Source organism: Rousettus aegyptiacus, unplaced genomic scaffold (assembly GCF_014176215.1).
Source record: "Rousettus aegyptiacus isolate mRouAeg1 unplaced genomic scaffold, mRouAeg1.p scaffold_m13_p_6, whole genome shotgun sequence".
NCBI classification, from domain to species: Eukaryota; Metazoa; Chordata; class Mammalia; order Chiroptera; family Pteropodidae; genus Rousettus; species Rousettus aegyptiacus.
In genome coordinates this window covers 72,863,435-72,880,770 of record NW_023416309.1, presented here as the reverse complement: position 1 = coordinate 72,880,770, position 17,336 = coordinate 72,863,435, and the positions used below count along the sequence as shown (strand labels likewise).

The window sequence follows — 17,336 nt, the reverse complement described above, 5'->3', positions numbered from 1 at the left end:
AAACTGCCAAACTGCCAAAGTGGCTGTACCATTTTGCATTCCCACCAACAATGGATGAGAATTGTTGCTCCACATCCTCATCAGCATTTGTTGTATCAGTTTTTTTTTTTTATTTTTAAATTTTAGCCATTCTAATAGGTGTGTATTAGTATCTCCTGCTGTTTTAACTTACAATTCCCTAGTGAAAAAATGATGTTGAGTATCTTTTCATATGCTTTTTGCCACCTGTGTATCTTTTTGTCAGCTTTATTGTGATGTTATGGACATATAACACATGTAATCTTACGGTGTACAACTTGAAGATTTGATACACATATATATTTTGAAATGATTACCACAATAAAGTTAACACCTGATTCCTTCATATAATTACCTTCTCAGTGTATGTGTTGAAAACTTTTAAGATCTATTCTCTTAACAACTTTCAAGTATATAATAGAGTATTGTAGTTAATGTTGATATTCTGTACATTAGATCCCAGAACCTACTCATCTTACAGCTGAAAATTTATACCCTTTGTTGTGGAGATGGTTAGGAAGAAAAGTCGGAGTTTGGAAATGCTTTTACTAATAAGGATAAGGGAGAGGAGGAATGGCAAGGAATGGGAATGCTAGCCGCCCCCACCCCTGTTTCCATGGCTTTTTATTCTCCCTAACAAAGCTGGCTTTACCAAACATCATTAGTTACTATCAGGTTAGCAATTATAAACTACAGCCACTTCCCAGACTCAGCCTCAGGGCCACGACTGTGTTATCAGCTATTTCTTCTCCGGTAACTTTTTCCCATCCTCGTCCCTAGAGTAAGAAGTCCCAGAATAGGTTAGGCGTGTGCGCCCTCCCTGCAATGTGTCCTGGTCTGTAAGTCCACATTTGCTTCTGATGACCTTGTTGCTCCAGGCATCAGGCATCCCACCAAGACTGCAGGAGTTTCTCACAACACCCTTGTATATATCATTTAGTGAGGTGTCTATGTAGATCTTTTTCTCATTTCAAAATTGGGTTGTTTTCTTATTATTGAGTTCAAGAGTTATCTGTGTATTTTGGATAACAGTCCTTTATCAGATAATGTGTTTTGCAAATATTTACTCTTAGTCTATGACTTGTCTTTTCATTCTCTTGACAGTGTCTTTTGCAGAGCAGTTTTTAATTATTATAAAGTCTAACATCAATTTTTTTTCTTTCATGGATTGTGCTTTTAGTATTGTATCTGGAAACTTATTGCCAAACTCAAGGTGATCTAGATTATCTCCTATATTTTCTTCTAGAAATTTTATAGTTTTACATTTTATGTTTATGTCTATGATCATTTTGAGTGTGAATGATATAAGGTCTGTGTATAAATTTGTCTTTTTTTTTTTTAATATGATGTCCAATTGTTCCAGCAACTTTTCTTTAAGAAAAGTTCTTTCTCCATTGAACTGCCTTTGCATCTGTGTCAAAATCAGTTGACTATATTTGTGTAGGCCTGTTTCTGGGCCCTCTGTTTTCTTCCATTGATCTATATGTCTATTCTTTTGCCAGTACCATGCTGTCTTGATTGCTGTAAGCTGTTACCTTTTTTTTTCCTGGCATGAATATCCTGAAACAAATGTGAGAGGAATAGAGGGGAAACACAAAGGTGGGTCCCAGGTGTCTGAGAGAAGAGCTGGAATACAGAGAATGGAAGGAGTATGAGTCAGAGGATTGGTGGTGTGCACTGGGCTGTGCCTCTTTTGCACCTCTGCCTAGGGTGGCCTAGACATGATGGGTTCATTTTGGCTTCCAGGCCCTACACCTGAAGTGCTCAGACTCTACCTGGTGACAGTTGGACCGAATCCTCTATCCTTACCTAGATCGGAACGTGTATCGATTCCCAGGGCAGGCCAGCCTCTCCTTACTGCCCCCTTCCTGGTTTATTCCACACCACAGGCAGGCTACCTACTGCTAATGGCTTTCTAGATAGAAAAGAGGGCTCAGGTATTCTATACTCCATGAAAGATTCTACTTGAGTTTAAGGTTCTAACCCTACTAGAAGCCAGATAGACTCTACACGTCTTTTATTATGAGCTCTTCTCCCCTTGTAAAGGATTTTTTTTTTTTGATTTAAGTGACAGAACCTCAACTCAAACTAGCTTACAAAAAGGGAATGTATTGGTTCACATAACTGAAAAGTGCAAACACAGATATGACTTCAGGCCAATGAGATCAGGGGCCCAGATCCATCTCTCTCTGCCTCTCCCTTTTGTTGGTTTTATTTTCAAGCCACATCATTGTTGGCTACCAACAGCTCCAGGCCTATGTTCCACCAGTTTAGCATCCACAATAGAAAGAGAGTGTTTTGATTATCTGTTGCTGCATAATAAATCAACTCAAAACTTAGTGGCTTAAAACACAGACCATATTGTTGCTCATGAGTTTGTGGATAAAGAATTTGGGCAGGGATCAGTGAGGCTGCTCTGTGACAGATGGTTGCTTATGTGGGACTGGAAGATCCAAGATGGCCTTGCTCACATGTCTTAAGACCTAGATGATGGCTGGGGCATCTTGGTTCTTCAAGCGGCTTTTCTCTCCACATGGCCTCTTACCATTCAATAGTATAACCCACATTGCTGTATATGGTGGCTGGCTTCTAAGAGAACAGAGAGGAAGCTGTAAGTCCTCTTAAGGCATAGGCCCCAAACAAACAATGTCACTTCCTTTGCAATTTCCTTGATCAAAGCAAGTCACAGGGCCAGCCCGGATTGAATTGGAAGGGAAATAGATTCTTTCTTTTAATGGAAAAAGTGGCAAAGCCACATTGCAAAAGGGAATTTATGATGGGAAGGATTGTTGCAGCCATCTTTGAAAATAATCTACCAAAGAGAGTAGAGTCTCTTTTCCAATAATTTGAGTAGAAGTCTTGCGTGGATTATGCTTTGGCCCTGTTAGTCACATGCTCATTCCCAAACCATTCTTGGTAGTTAGGGAGGAGAGAAAGTGTTAACTGGCTGCTTCTGGGCTATGCTTTCCTCTCCAGAATGGGCCATTTAGACCTAGAATGATGGAGGGACAGATCCCCAGAAGAAACCCAGATGCTGGTTCCAGAAGAGGGGGAAATGGCTGTGAAACTGGTTTAAACTATTTCTGTCTACTCCCCTACCCCTACTCAGAAACCTTCAATGTCTGTTCTGCCTTGTTGGGTTGCCCACTGTATGGACTCTACTTGTTCTTCCAGCCTCATACCTCTCTCTATATTAGCTAAGATTTCCTTTCATAGTTCTCCATATAGGCCTAGTTTCCTCTTCACTGTGCCTATGCTTCTGGGGTTTCCTCAAATGGTCACACATGCCTTGCCTGTGGGCATGTCCAAACTCTGCCTTATTTTCAAGGAACAATTTAAGTGCCTCTCCAGAATGAACTCTTTCTTAACAATCAAGTGAGTGAAGAAGAGTCAAGGCTATCTGATGTGGAGGTAAAGAAATGTGAGAGAAAAACCTGAGGACTTCTCCATCGTTTCAGAAAAGAATCTTCAAGCAAAATCAAAACCAAATACATTGAAGCTTCTAGGATTACTTTGTTAATCATATTTCAAATTGAAAGTGTTTTGTTTTGCACAAAGATGTTCACTGCAACATTAATTGTAATGGCAAAAACTAGAAGCTACCCAAATGTCCTGCACAAGGGAATGAATTAAAATGATCAAATTTCTTTCAGCAGTAAGTGACAGAAACCCAGCTTGAACTAGCTTAAACACAATAGGGAATTCAGTGGCTCAGGAACTTGGGCAGTCCAAGGGGCTCAAATGATAATGTCAGTTTCCCTCATCTCTTGGCTCAGTTTCCCTTGGGTTTGGGCTCATTTTCTTCCACTATTGACTAGTTTCTTTTATTGTGGGGAAGAGAGGCCAAGACGCAGATTGCTCGAGATTTATATATTCCTGCTTTGTGACCTTGGAGGAAAGAGAAAGCTGTTTTTTCCCAGAGCCCCAGGGTAGAAGGCTCTCCTGGCTTGAGTGACTTGATCATTCTTGGGCCAATGTCTGTGATTAAAGCAATGGAATACTGTGATTGACCAAACCCGGGTAGGTGGCCACGAGGGGGCTGTTGTGTTTGGCCGTTCCACTGGAACTATATGGAGTGGGGTGGGAGATGGAGCGTTTCCTAGAAGACTTTTACTGCTATTACTAGGATGGCAAAATCTAGTTTTTGCAATATTAAGTTCCCAGAAAAGGTATAGTTAGAAAGACCACGTAGCAATGTAAAAAATGCTTATACAGCAATGCCAAGAGAAGAAGGCGGAATACAGACTTAAAACTGTAATGTCGCCTTTGAATATGGAAATATAGAAAACTTTTGCTTTGTGAAGATGGCAGGAGACTGTATCATTACATCAATAACCTTCAGTACCTTTGCAGAAATATTTGTACAATAAATATGTGCAAAAATAATCTGGTGTATATAACATGATGTGATTTTCAGAGCTCAATTTCTTTTTGGAATGAGATAGGGCATAAATAAATAGATGGTGGTTTGTATAGATCTGAAAAGTCATGGTTTTCGTCTTTGTGGTTGCTCTGAGCAGTGGGCCCAATGGAACCTCGTTGTCAGGAGTGTTAGAACATTCTCAGTGTAGCTTCAGGGAACTTTCGTTCCCTAAAACATGCCATCCTGACTTTGGGAGTGTGGGAAGTCCCTCTATTCCCCAACAGACAGACAGGTGAAAAGCCTTCAGGTGGGTTTCTCTGTTAGGGATAGAGAGAAGAAAAGGAAATATGCTCAGACAACTCAAGAAGGACAGATAAAGGTCCAAGGGTGGCCCAACCTATTCAATTCCTCTTCTGCCAACATCCCCCTCAGACTCGGAGTGATTCAGGCAGTACAGGTGCCACTCATGTTTGCAGCTAACAACCAGCACTTTTGGTTAGTCATCTTTTAAAAATATTTTTGTAAGTAGCAAAGCTAATAAAGATATTCTCATAAAAACTATACAAAATGATTTATTTGTATATCTAGCATATTCGATAAGGTCTCTGAGGCACTCTTGGAGAGAAGTCCTCTTCCAGGAAGCTCAGAAAGATCTAGAGTTGAGGGCTGGGTGGTTAGGTGCCTGGTACTAGTGTGTGTGTGTGTGTGTGTGTGTGTGTGTGTGTGTGTGTGTGTGTGATGGGAAATTGGTGGAATCAACAGAATTATGGAAATGATCTGTAGGGAAGGAGAGTCAGGGGAGTAGTGGGCTGTGGGGGAGGATTCAATTCAAATTGGTTTAATTCATTGAATATTAAGCGCCACTATATTCCTGACCCTGTTCCAGAACTTTGGGGTACATTAGTGAATAAAACAGATGAAGATCCTGCCTCCAGGAAGCTTACTCTCTAATGTAAAAGATAATTAATTATAAACATACCAATTTAATAATCAGCTATATGGTATGTTATAAGAATGATAGCTATGAGTAAAAAGGGAGGTCAGGAACGTGGTGTGACGTTGTGGGTTGCAATTTTAAAGAGTGGTGGGACAGGTCTCTTTGAGAAGGTGAGCTTTGAGCAATGACTGAAAAGAGGTGAAGGAATCATCCATGGGGATGTCTTGGGGAGGAGGTTTCCAGGCAGAAGGCATAGCCAGTTCAAAGTCCCTGAGGCACAAGTGTGTTTAAGAGGAGAGGTTAGAGAGGAGGGAAGATAGTATAGGGTCTTGTTGATCGTCGTAAAGACTTTGGTATTTATTCTGAAGAAAAAGGAGTTAAAACATATTTTTATCTCAGCTTTCTGGATTTTTCCCCCAGTGTCTTGTTTGAAGGGTGTGTGTGTGTGTGTGTGTGTGTGTGTGTGTGTGTGTGTAAAGATCTGGCAAATGCAGCCACCTGAGCATGGGCAAAGGCTCCAAGAGTTCATAACTGCCCTTCCAATCTTCCACTACCCTACTTCCCAGGCTGGGGTGTGGCTCATTCCACCCCCTCAGTTGTTTTTATGACACACACCCCTAGCCCTGGAACTCAGCTCCTCAACCATAGAGCAAATTAGAGGTAAGAAAAACTCCTGCTCCTCCCCCATCAGGGATACCAAATCCGAGCCAATGAACATCAAAGCCTTCCAGTGAGGCATGGGAAATCAGAGGCTGGGACCAGAGAGACAGGGACTGAGAATGGTGAGCAGGCAGGGGGCCCGACAAAGTCATAGATAGCTTCCTGAAGGAGGAAGATCTCAGACCTCTCTCCTCACCTCCCTATCTCTCCCCGTCTCCCCTTCTCCCTCCCTTCTACCCGCGCGCAGCACACACACACACACACACACACACACACACACACACACACGCCTGACACAATGGCCGGGTGGGGCTGAGGAACTGGCTTCCTCTGTGGAGATCTCAATCTGGGCCTTTAGTTCCCTCCTGAGAAACACAGGAACAGACACTCGGAGACCTGGCCCCACACTCCCTGTTCGCCTGGGCAGGCAAGACAGACTGAAAATAGAAACTGCTTCCAAAAAGATAAAGGTAAATCCAGGGGGAGCTACTGCAGAGTTAGGGAGGAGGAAACCTGAGGGGGGCGTCTTTTGGTGTGAAATAGTGGGCTGGCTCACACCGAGGGAAACAGGTTGGAAGCTAAAGGAATAGGCAGGCTGTTGGGTGAGATGTGGGAGAAATAGTCAGACACACTGTGGAAGAATACACATACCATTCCTTAGCTGATACAGAGGTGTCCTACTGTCAGTCCAACCCTGGGCCATTTCCACCGCATCTTCACCCGACTCCTGTTCACCCCCAGCTGGCAATGCAGGCAGAACATGCACGTACAGAACAGCGCACTGTCCACACCCAAGTTCCGGCCTTTCCCCACACCCTGTTAACCTCCAAAACCCAGGACGTGGGGTCCATCACATCTTCCAGAGCCCCAGTGTGCGCATGTGGAATATGGTGTGGTTTGGGGTGGGGGAGGTGTCCGGTTGGGAGGAGGATCTGATTCCTGTTTCCTGCTCCTACTCACTCAGCCCTGGGAGGTGACTGAGAGTGGAGAGGACTCAAGGGTGAGTGCTTGGGCTGAGTACCTGGGTCCCTGTGAGATGCCTGAGTTGGGGGTGGGAAAAGAAGTAAATGAAGGTAGTTGAGAAGGGGGGTGGGATCCCTGAGGGGAGCAAGGGTGGGGAAGAGCTGGCCAGCTGATGGTGGCACTACCTGGGTCATCTTTATAAGGGGCTTCCTGCCAGGATACGGAGGCCACTGAGCTGCAAGACTCACAGTCTACAGCCCCTAGCCCCGACCCTGAATCATTTCTCAAGAACCTACTCTGGGGCCTGTGGGGTCTGACTTTCCTGCTGACTCCAGAAGGGGGTTAGGGGTCACCCCTGTCTCTCAACCCTGACCTTGCAGTCTTCTCAGGATTATAGCCGCCTTCCCAGAGGGAGGAAATAAAGCCTAGGCCCCTGTGTCTTAGTCCCACTGGTCCTCGTCTTCAGTCTGGTCTCCCTACTACCATCCAGGGATCCTGGTGGGCCCCAGGCTTCCACGGGGGTCTCTCTCTCTCTGTGACCACATGGGGGGTAGGGGGCACTCAAGGATAAGAGGACGGACCACAAGAGACCATGCCAAGGGCCTCCTGGTCTCTTGGGGTCAGAGGCTCCAGGAATCTTCATGGCAGGAAAAGGATACTAAAAATAATCCGGAAAGGGAGAGTCCGGAGAGAGGAACTGGGAAATGGGGGGCGGAGGGCCCGTCGGAGCAGGGAAATAGTGATGAATCCCTCACAGCCCAGGCGTGGGCGTGTGTGTGCACAGATGCACACACGCTGCACATACCCTCATACAGACAGCACATAACACACATAAACGCTCTCACCCTCTCCTACCACACACTATCATACACTGTATACCCCACTCTCTTATTGCATATCTACCCTGTAAGTGCATAACAAATATACTGTCGAAACACATTCTACGACACCCCTTTCATAGAGCAGTAGAAACAGCACACAGGCGCTGTGTCCACACCTACTTAAACCACACATACAAACCTAGATAACACACACTATAGACACACAATACGCAATTCATCAGGCAAACATGTAGTGTCTCCGCTGATCCAGTTCTCTAAATTCCCCTTATTGATGCGGTTCTCTTGTACCCTCTCCCCCTACCCTGCCACTCAACTTGGATCTCTATCAAGACACCCTCCACCCCAACCCCACTATCTTTTCTGGCCTGATTGTGGCAGCAGAAGCCAAAAGACAGAGAGAAATGGAGGCTGGGAGGGCCAAGAAAGGCTGCCTGGGAGGGTCTGGGGACCTTGGGAATGAGAAGGAGGAGTGAGAAGTAAAGAGAGAAGACTGGAAATGAGAGGAAAGAGAGGAAGTTAATCATCAGCCTTCCCTCCTGATTCCAAAATCATGACTGATTTGCTTGCAAACAATTTCTCCTCGGAGGCCTCTACCCATGGCAAGGTAGAGAGCAACACTAAGGGTCTCTCTTTCTCCCTCCTTCTTCAGGGGATGACTCCAGCAGAGTACCCCACTCCTTTGAAGAGCTCAAAGGAAGATGTCAGACCAATCTCTTCCTATAGCAACACCGCCTACCCAGAAGCCCCCTCGGATTATCCGTCCCCGCCCTCCCTCTCGACCCCGGGCTGCTCAATCCCCAGGGTCCCCCCACAATGGCTCCTCTCCACAAGAAACTCCCATCACCTCCAATGATGCACCAACCCCAATATGCACCCCCATCTTCTGGGAGCCCCCAGCCTCATCCCTCAAGCCCCCTGCCCTTCTGCCCCCTTCAGCTTCTAAAGCCAGCCTCGACTCCCAGACTTCCCCAGACTCGCCTTCCAGCACACCCAGTCCATTGTCCCGGCGCTCCATCTCCCCAGAACCTGCTCCCAGGTCTCCAGTCCCCCCACCCAAACCCTCTGGGTCACCCCGCACACCTCTGCCCCTGCCTCACACAGCCCCTAGCGTCCTGGCCCGGGATGGCTCTGCCTCGGCTTCAGGCACTGTGAGGAGACTGGCTGGTAGGTTTGAGTGGGGGGCTGAAAGTAGGGTCCAGGCTGCAGATACCATGGAGCCAGCTCCCCAAGGGGGAGTGGATGTGAACGGGGAGAGAGAGACTCAGAGAGAGACTCCCCAGGGCATCCTCACTGGAAGGGAATCCCAGGAGAATGGTGGTCCGGGTAAGCATGTCATGAGGTTAGGGTGGGCTCGATTCAGCTCATCCTCTGTGTTTTCAATGCTTTAAGCCCGGGTACTTTCAGGGGCTACCTTTTCAAAAATGTATTTCGTGTTTGAAAGTCTGATTTCCATATTTCTGGGGCTTTGAAGAGAGTCAGGGTTGAAGAGATAGATGCCTGGGGCTGGACCATGTTCCCACTGCTGGGGAGGTTAAGGGGAGAAAGGAGGTCTGGGCAGGGTGGGGCCAGGCCCCGGGGTCTTCTCCTTAGGACACCCTGTTTCCCACAGATGCTTCCCTGGCCTGCCCTCCTGGCTGCCCCTGTGTCTGCCATGTAGCCCGGCCTGGCCTGGAGCTTCGATGGATCCCTGTGGGAGGCTATGAGGATGGCCCCAGGGCCCCCTGCCGAGCCTCCCCACTGCGGACCTCTCGCTCCCGCCCCAGCCCTCCTAGCATCAGTCACCCCGCAGTGGTCCTCACTTCCTACCGCTCCACTGCTGAGCGAAAACTTTTGCCACCTCTCAAACCTCCAAAACCAACTCGGGTCAAGCAGGATGCCACCATCTCTGCGGATCCCCCACAACAAGATCTTGATCTGTCCTCCGAAGATGGAATCCAAATAGGTACAGGGCCTGGGGGAGTGGATCCCTTGGCTGGGAAGGGAAAGGGTGGAGGTGAAGCATTTTGATAACCAACAAACTATAATCCCCAACAGGCCCTGAGTTTTTTCATTCTTTCACCAGCTGCTGCTTTGGGGCTGATGGGAATTATAGTTTTTATAGTATCAGTCTCTGCTTGGGCCAGAGTCTAGCGTCCCCAGATGGGAATACTGGAGTTTTGTTTTCTCACTCTAAGTTCTCTCTCCAGGAAACAGTCTGGATGAAGCTCCTCAGAATGCCCCTCCAGCAGCCATGGAGGGCAGGTACCAAACATCCCAACCCTTACTCCCACCTGAGGGCAGACTCACCTTCAGGTCCCGCTAAACCCCACCTCTACGATGGTGGAGCGAAGGAGGGCTGGGCTCTAGTTCTCTCCCGTATCAGCTATGTGATCTTATATAAGTCACTTAACCTTTCTGGGTCTCAGTGTCCTCATTTGTGAAATGAGGGTTAGCATACCAACTATTCCACAGAGTTGTTATGTAGGACATTGGTCAAAAGCTGGCCCCTAGTAAGAGCTCCATTTTAGTTCTCCCATCTTAAGCCTCTATTGTAATTATTGTCTGCAAGTCCATTTGGCAACCACGAACATCTCTTCTGTGTCATCTGGGCTTGTTAATGATCTTAGATTCACCACCATCCCCAGAGTTAATCTGAGCCCATTCACTTGTTCAACAAACATTAACTGCTGTTCATTCTTTTGGGTTTTTAGCTTGGATGAATGGGTGTGTGGTGGTGCCAAGGACTGGAGCAGGAAAGACAGAGCCGCAGGTGGTGGGGAGGTATAAGAGTTTGGGTTTGATCATATTGAGTTTTATTGAAGCACAAATAGGAGGACATTCCAGACATTCCAGATTGCTATATGAGGGGGCTGGAGATAAAGACTTAGAAGTCTCTGGTACACAGTATTTGAGATAACAGGAATGGATAGAGTCCACTTAGTTCAGGGCCTCCCATATAACAGGCAGATAAAAAATATCTGGGGTTTTGTCTGGGGAGCCTCCAGTGTCCCTGTATACAATCTTACACTATCTTGTGTACTCCTTTACGCTGTCATGTGAATAGCACCTCCTGGAGGTGTGTAACAGCAGTAGCTCTGGGGAGCTCCATCCCTTTATTTCTCCACAGGGATGAAGAAGGACCGGAGGAGCTGAAAGAGCAGAACTGGGAGCTGCCCTTGCAGGATGGTGAGGGCCTCTGGGCCTCAGGGCCCTGCTGTGACCATCAAGCAGGGGGAAGTGTTCTGGGGCACTAGACTCCCCTGATGTGCTAATTTGTTCTCCAGAGCCCCTATACCAGACCTACCGAGCAGCTGTGCTGTCAGAGGAGCTGTGGGGAGTCAGTGATGATGGAGGTCCCTCTCCAACAAATCATGGAGAAACTACCACCTTCACCCGGCCCCCTGGACCTCGCAACACTCTGTGGCAGGAGCTTCCAGCTGTGCGAGCCAGTGGCCTCCTGGACACCCTCAGCCCCCAGGAAAAGCGCATGCAGGAGGTGGCACACCTGGGATCTGGTGTAGGGGAGGAATGGGACCTGGGCCTTGAACTGGCTGGGAACTGGGCTTTCCACTACAGCCCTGCCCTTCCTCCTCAGAGTCTGTTTGAGGTGGTGACATCTGAGGCCTCCTACCTGCGCTCCCTGCGGCTGCTGACTGACACCTTTGTGCTGAGCCAGGCTCTCAGGGACACCCTCACCCCCCGGGATCACCACACCCTCTTCTCCAATGTTCAGAGAGTTCAGGAAGTCAGCGAGAGGTCAGTGATGTCCTGTCCTCTCTGCAAACCATGTCTTGGGCTGCTGAGTGCCCCTTAGCTTTTGCCCTGTCCCAAGGCCTCACTTCCATGGGCCCAGTTAGTGCCCAGCTCATCCCTCAAGAACCCAGGAGACCTGGTTTTCTGTCCTTCATTGCTTGTTCCTCCACTCTTTCAGGTTTCTAGGGACATTACTGTCCCGTGTGCGCTCTTCCCCCCACATCAGTGACCTGTGTGACGTGGTGCATGCCCATGCTGTGGGTCCTTTCTCAGTGTATGTGGATTACGTGCGGAACCAGCAGTATCAGGAAGAGACCTACAGTCGCCTTATGTGAGTGTCCCAGAGGCAGGTCACACATGTGGGAGGAAGCTGGGGGGCAGGGTTAGGGTTCAGGCCAAGGGAGGCTGGGGGATCAGAGCCCTGAGGCAGATGCCAGCCGCCTGGGTCTGCTTTTGCAGGGACACGAATATGCGCTTCTCCGCGGAGCTGCGGCGGCTGCAGAGCCTCCCCAAGTGTGAGAGGCTCCCGCTGCCATCCTTTCTGCTGCTGCCCTTTCAGCGCATCACACGACTCCGCATGCTGCTGCAGGTACTATTCTGGCCTGGCCATTTCTGCCTCACCAACCCAGTTGGAGAACTCTCCTGGGGCCTTCTGCCTGGCCATCACCACCTCTTACCCCACCACGAATACACGACTCCCTTAAATCAGACCTCCTAATATGAGCCTCTTCATCTAGGACCCACCAAACCTTGCCTGGAGCTACCCAGATGTCTCAAGGAGCAAACTGGGTTCAGGAAAAGAGCCTCTGGCTAGAGACATAAGTTCTCGACTTGGCTCTGCCCCTAGCTGAGTGACCTTGGGCAAATCCCCTTCTCTCTCAGGGTCTTAGGGAGAATGTTGTGGGTGGTCTTTGAGGTCTCCTCAGCTGTATCTTTCTCTGCATGCCTCCCCAGGGGGGTGATATCACCCCCAAGGAGGCAAAAATTTATTCTTTGAGGGGTGGAAAAATCTTAAATATTCCAATGGTTGTGATACTTCGAAGGGCCATAGTACATAAATAGATATATAGTATATTTGCAGTATTAAAATTTTTAAAAAGGTTTCATAGCAGAGTGGTACTGAAGGAAAAAAGAAAAGGTTAAGAAACACTCTCCTATGGCAGAGTAGAAACCTCTCCCTAAACCAAGTCACCTGGTGTGGGCATCTCAAGGTGAAGAGTTCCCAACCAGATGGTCAGTGTCTTTATGTCTTGTTCAGCTTTATATGTCCCCAGGGTAGGCAAGATAACCATAATCATAATCTTAATAGTTAAACAGCTATTGAATGCTCTGTTCTTGGCATGGTACTACCTGTTTAAACTTACCAATGACTGTACGAGGGTAGGCACCTTCATTGACTCCACTTTATAGACGAGGAAACTGAGGCACAGAGAAGTTGAATAACTTGATGCAGGTCATACAAGTAATAATTGATGGAGGTAAATTTTAAGTCCAGGCACTCTTAACCACTGTGCTATTAATAATTATTAAAATAATAGCAACCTTCTTTTCAGTATTTACTATGTGCCAAGGACTATGCTAAGTATTTTACATATATTACCTTGCTGAATCCTCACAACATTGCTATTGGTAGGCTAGGTGGGTATTGTTCCCATTTTACAGACGGGGAAACTGAGGCTCAGGGAAGTAACATGACTTGCTCAGCGTTCTTCAGATGGTGAGTGGAGAGGTCTCTCAGCCTTGTTGAAGCTGGCTCTTCAGCCCTGTGAACTCCACAGTGAGCATTTTTTCAAGCCAGGCAAGGGTTTTCTGAGCTGCAGCCCCCTCTGAATTCCAGGGCTGCATAATATCCTTCCTCCTTGTCCTCAGAATATCCTGCACCAGACAGAGGAGGGGTCAAGCCGCCAGGAGAATGCCCAGAAGGCCCTGGGTGCTGTCAGCAAGGTGGGCATGGGGATGCTGAGGCCAGAGGAGGTGAAGAGGCGGTAGGTAGAGAAGGAAGGGGAGGAAAGCAGTAGGGGTGGGTAATTCAGCTCCCCTTACCCAGATCATTGAGCGTTGCAGTGCCGAGGTGGGGCGCATGAAGCAGACTGAGGAGCTGATCCGGCTCACCCAGAGGCTGCGCTTCCACAAAGTCAAGGTTAGTCTCTGCCCAGGCTCCCCGCCTTTCTTTTCCCCACTGGTGGTGCTGCTATGAAGAAGCCAGAATCTCCTCCCTGCTTCCTCACAGGCCCTGCCTCTGGTTTCCTGGTCAAGGCGTCTGGAATTGCAGGGAGAGCTGACAGAGTTGGTGTGCCGGAGGGGAGGCGTGCTCTTCACCTCGCGCCCCCGCTTCACACCCCTCTGTTTGTTGCTCTTTAGCGACCTGCTACTCATCACTCAGCCTAAGAGGTGTGTCCCAGGGAGGCTGGGAACCCAGGCAGGAGTATGGAGGAGGAGTCCAGCTGGACTTCTGCTCTCCCTCTGAACTTCCTCTTCCCTGGGCAGTGGGCAGCGGCTACAGGTTCTGGACTATGCCCATCGCTCCCTGGTTCAGGCCCAACAGGTTCCAGACCCATCTGGACCCCCTACGTTCCGCCTTTCCCTTCTCAGCAACCACCAGGGCCGCCCTACCCACCGTCTACTCCAAGCTTCATCCCTGTGAGTTGTGTCTTCTTCAAAAAACATCCTTGGGACTTCCACATGACCTCTCAGAGCCCACCACCATCTTCTCCAATATTTCTCCTCCGTGGCCCCTGCTTAACTCCTAGTAGGATCTCCTGGGCCAACTGTGACCCTCCCTATGTCCCTACCAGATCAGACATGCAGCGCTGGCTGGGAGCCTTCCCCACCCCAGGCCCCCTTCCCTGCTCCCCAGATACCATCTACGAGAATTGTGGTGAGTAACGCCTAATGGGAGGAGAGAAGGAAAAGTGAACCTTAAGGGAAATATGGGGGAGAAGCTAAAAAGAGTCTCAATCCCACCGTAATGTCATCCACCTTCAACCAGACTGTTCCCAGGATCTGTGTTCAGAGTCTTCTGCACCAGCCAAGACCGAGGGACAGAGTCTGGAGTCCAGGGCTCACCCAAAGCACCTGCACAAGAGCCCTGAAGGTGAGAGATTCTTTTATTTATTCAATCAATAAATATTAAGCACCAGTAGACCCCAGAGTGCTTCCTTTCTCTTCTGACATGTCCCCTGCCCTGACCCCACTGGGGGCCCTCTCTCTCTTTCTCCAGGCTGGCTAAAGGGGCTTCCTGGAGCCTTCCCTGCCCAGCTGGTGTGCGAAGTCACAGGGGAACATGAAAGGAGGAAGCACCTTCGCCAGCACCAGAGGCTCGTTGAGGCAGTTGGGCCCTCTTCAAGCAACCCCAGTGCCCCTCAACCCTAATGCAGGCAGTGTGGCACGGAGAGGGCAAAGCTCATCCATTCACTGGGTTAGCTGTCAGTGGAAGCACTACCTCTAGTGGCATCCAATAGGGACCAAGCTTCAAGACAAGGCAGCCAATTCAAACATGACTGTCCGAGCCCACACAATGAGAGAGAATGAGGATGGCTTGAGTGTGTTATCAATGGAGACAGAAACTTAGTGCAGAGCGGCTAATGAGTGCGGAACTGGCTGAGCCCTCGGCCAATGAGTATGCCTGCCATGCTCACAGCCTAGGAAGATGAAGCTAGGTCAATGCAGTTAAAAACAGCCGCGTTGGAGATAAAGTCCTAGGATTAAAATAGCCAACAGCAATTGGCAGGGACCCATCCAGCCAAAGAAGGTGGTGATCTGGACCCAAGAGATAAATATTGACCCTACTTGGTTCCACAGCAAAGATTAGTCTTGCCCTTTGAGTCTAGAAAGTATTAGATTCCATTCCTGAATGCCCCCTGTGTCCTCTCAAGCCACTTCTCTTCTAGAAGAATCCAGAATGCGTTTCTCAGAGGATCTGTGTGCATGTGTGTGTTCGTGTGCATATATGTGTGTATGTATCTGTGGACGTGGTGTGTTATCTTGTTCCCCTCCCAGATGACTGAGTACTCTATTTCTTCCCTTGCCACCCATAATAGTTCACCCAGGAAGAACTATTATTCTCCCAGAGAAAGGCACTAGGTCTGAGTGCCAGAGGAGAATGTGCTGGGTGTGGCTTGGCAGCCAGATGCCAGAGCTGAGTATGAGAGCCTTGGGCCCTGAGTCTCTTGGAGGCCAGGGTTCCACGACAGTCAGAGAGTGATGATGTTATGGAGCAGCCAAGCATCCTGGCAGAGGAGCCTGAGGGACTGAAGATGGCCAGTAGCTGGGGTCTGAGGCACCCTGAAGCCCGCAGGCCCTTCTCCTTGGCCCAGAGCTTGGCATTCATAATCTTTGCCTGCAAATTCCCCAACCGAACTATGATCAGTCAACCAGCCTCAGCCTTGGGCTTCAGACTGACTCTGGACCCCTAGGTTTGGGTGAAGAAATGAAACTGTGGATCATGGGCTGACTGGTGAGCCTCCTGGGCTTTTTGCCTTTATCCTGGTGCTCTCACAGAAACACTGGACCAAGCAGTGGACAGAGAGCAGAAAGCAATGTTACTGTCCATCCTTATCCAGAATATCTGCTTCCGGATGATAAACTGCCCCCATACTTTGCCAGAAGGAGATGAAGAATGGAGACAGAGTGGAGCAGATAGTGGCTGGCTAGTGGAGCTCAGGCCTGGCGTAAGGTCTTCCCTTCAGCTCATGCATAGCAACTTGCCCAGGATAGAAGCTGCCATGCTGACCACAGAAAGTGAAAGAACTCTGGGAGACTCAGAGGGAGAAAGGCACTGGCATATGGAACATTCACGACTTTGGGGATTTACCTAGTACAGTGCCTGGCATATGAAAAACCCTCAATAAATGTTGGTGGAGCTGTAATGAGCCTCTTTGGGGCGTTGTGTGTTTAAAGGAGCAGTAGTTTCTAAATGTGACTTTATGGGAGTTGGGGGATGGGACTAGTTGGAAATGAATTCTTTGAGAGTGGAGGTCAGTTCTTCTGGGAACTGGAGTTGGAGACTAGGCCCAAGGCCCTAGCATGTGGCCGAATCATAGTTACTGAGGGATCTAAGGCAGTGGGGTTGGTGGATTTCTAGATGCCTAGGGGAGTTGCCTGGGGAAGCTGGGCCCTATTGGGAGTCGCTCTCTCTCTCTCTCTGAGTCAGTATATGCTCTCTCCACCCACAGCCCTGCTCCTCATGTTTGTGACTTCCATATCCGGGGAGTCAATGATAAATCCAGATAGGTCAGGGCACTGACCTGTCTTTGCGCTGGTCGTTCTATGGTCTCTGGGTCAACATCATTGTGGCCATTATTGAAGGTGATCTGAGGGGAGCTGCAATCATGACCACAAGCAACAGATGGGTGAGAGGAGTTCCCCCTCCTTCGCCTTTCCCTGCAGCCTGCTCATTAACTCTGTACCCTCTCCTTCTAGCCGCACAGACCCTCTAGCCCACTTTCTGTGGTCCTTTCCAGAGCTCCTCCACCAGGCTCTGTCTATTCCTGAAAGCTTCTCTCTCTTTCCTCCCTCTTTTGCGTGGCTAGCCTCTCTCTTCAGCTACCGTGATATCTTCTAGTTACTGTTCTCGGATATGGCCAGTTCACCAGGCAGGCACACCATACCATGCAGGAGTACTGTCTCCTCTGACAGTTCCTCCACCAGACTGGTGAACCCGGAAAGCCGCCCCGACCTTGCTCCCCAGCACACCCTCTTCAAATGGGCGGGAGCGGCGGGAATAAAGGGGTACAACTCGCAGAGAATTCACTCTAACCCAGCCTGGACACACCTCAATATCAGTGGCATGACCAGGCCCTCCTGGCCCCTCTGGGATTGG

At 48.8% G+C, this 17,336-nt stretch overlaps 1 protein-coding gene across 4 annotated transcripts; it reads left to right on the top strand.

Annotated features, from left to right (window-relative positions):
* The first annotated feature begins 6,318 nt into the window (after positions 1–6,318).
* On the top strand, positions 6,319–16,687 carry ARHGEF15 (Rho guanine nucleotide exchange factor 15). Of its 4 annotated transcripts, none has more exons than XM_016154707.2 (16): positions 6,319–6,448; positions 8,433–9,106; positions 9,393–9,725; positions 9,970–10,024; positions 10,890–10,948; positions 11,047–11,258; positions 11,358–11,518; positions 11,694–11,846; positions 11,975–12,104; positions 13,385–13,500; positions 13,580–13,655; positions 13,746–13,906; positions 14,003–14,155; positions 14,311–14,393; positions 14,505–14,609; positions 14,736–16,687. In XM_016154707.2, the coding sequence occupies exons 2-16, from the start codon at positions 8,482–8,484 to the stop codon at positions 14,885–14,887; spliced, it is 2,574 nt and encodes an 857-aa protein (XP_016010193.2). In that variant the 5' UTR covers positions 6,319–6,448; positions 8,433–8,481; the 3' UTR covers positions 14,888–16,687. The 4 variants fall into 4 exon arrangements, with proteins under 4 accessions (XP_016010193.2, XP_016010195.2, XP_016010192.2 ...); XM_016154709.2 differs by having other exon boundaries at positions 6,320–6,448; positions 13,385–13,459; positions 13,563–13,655; positions 14,736–16,686; XM_016154706.2 differs by lacking the exon at positions 6,319–6,448 and adding an exon at positions 6,460–6,978.
* Positions 16,688–17,336: the final 649 nt, after the last annotated feature.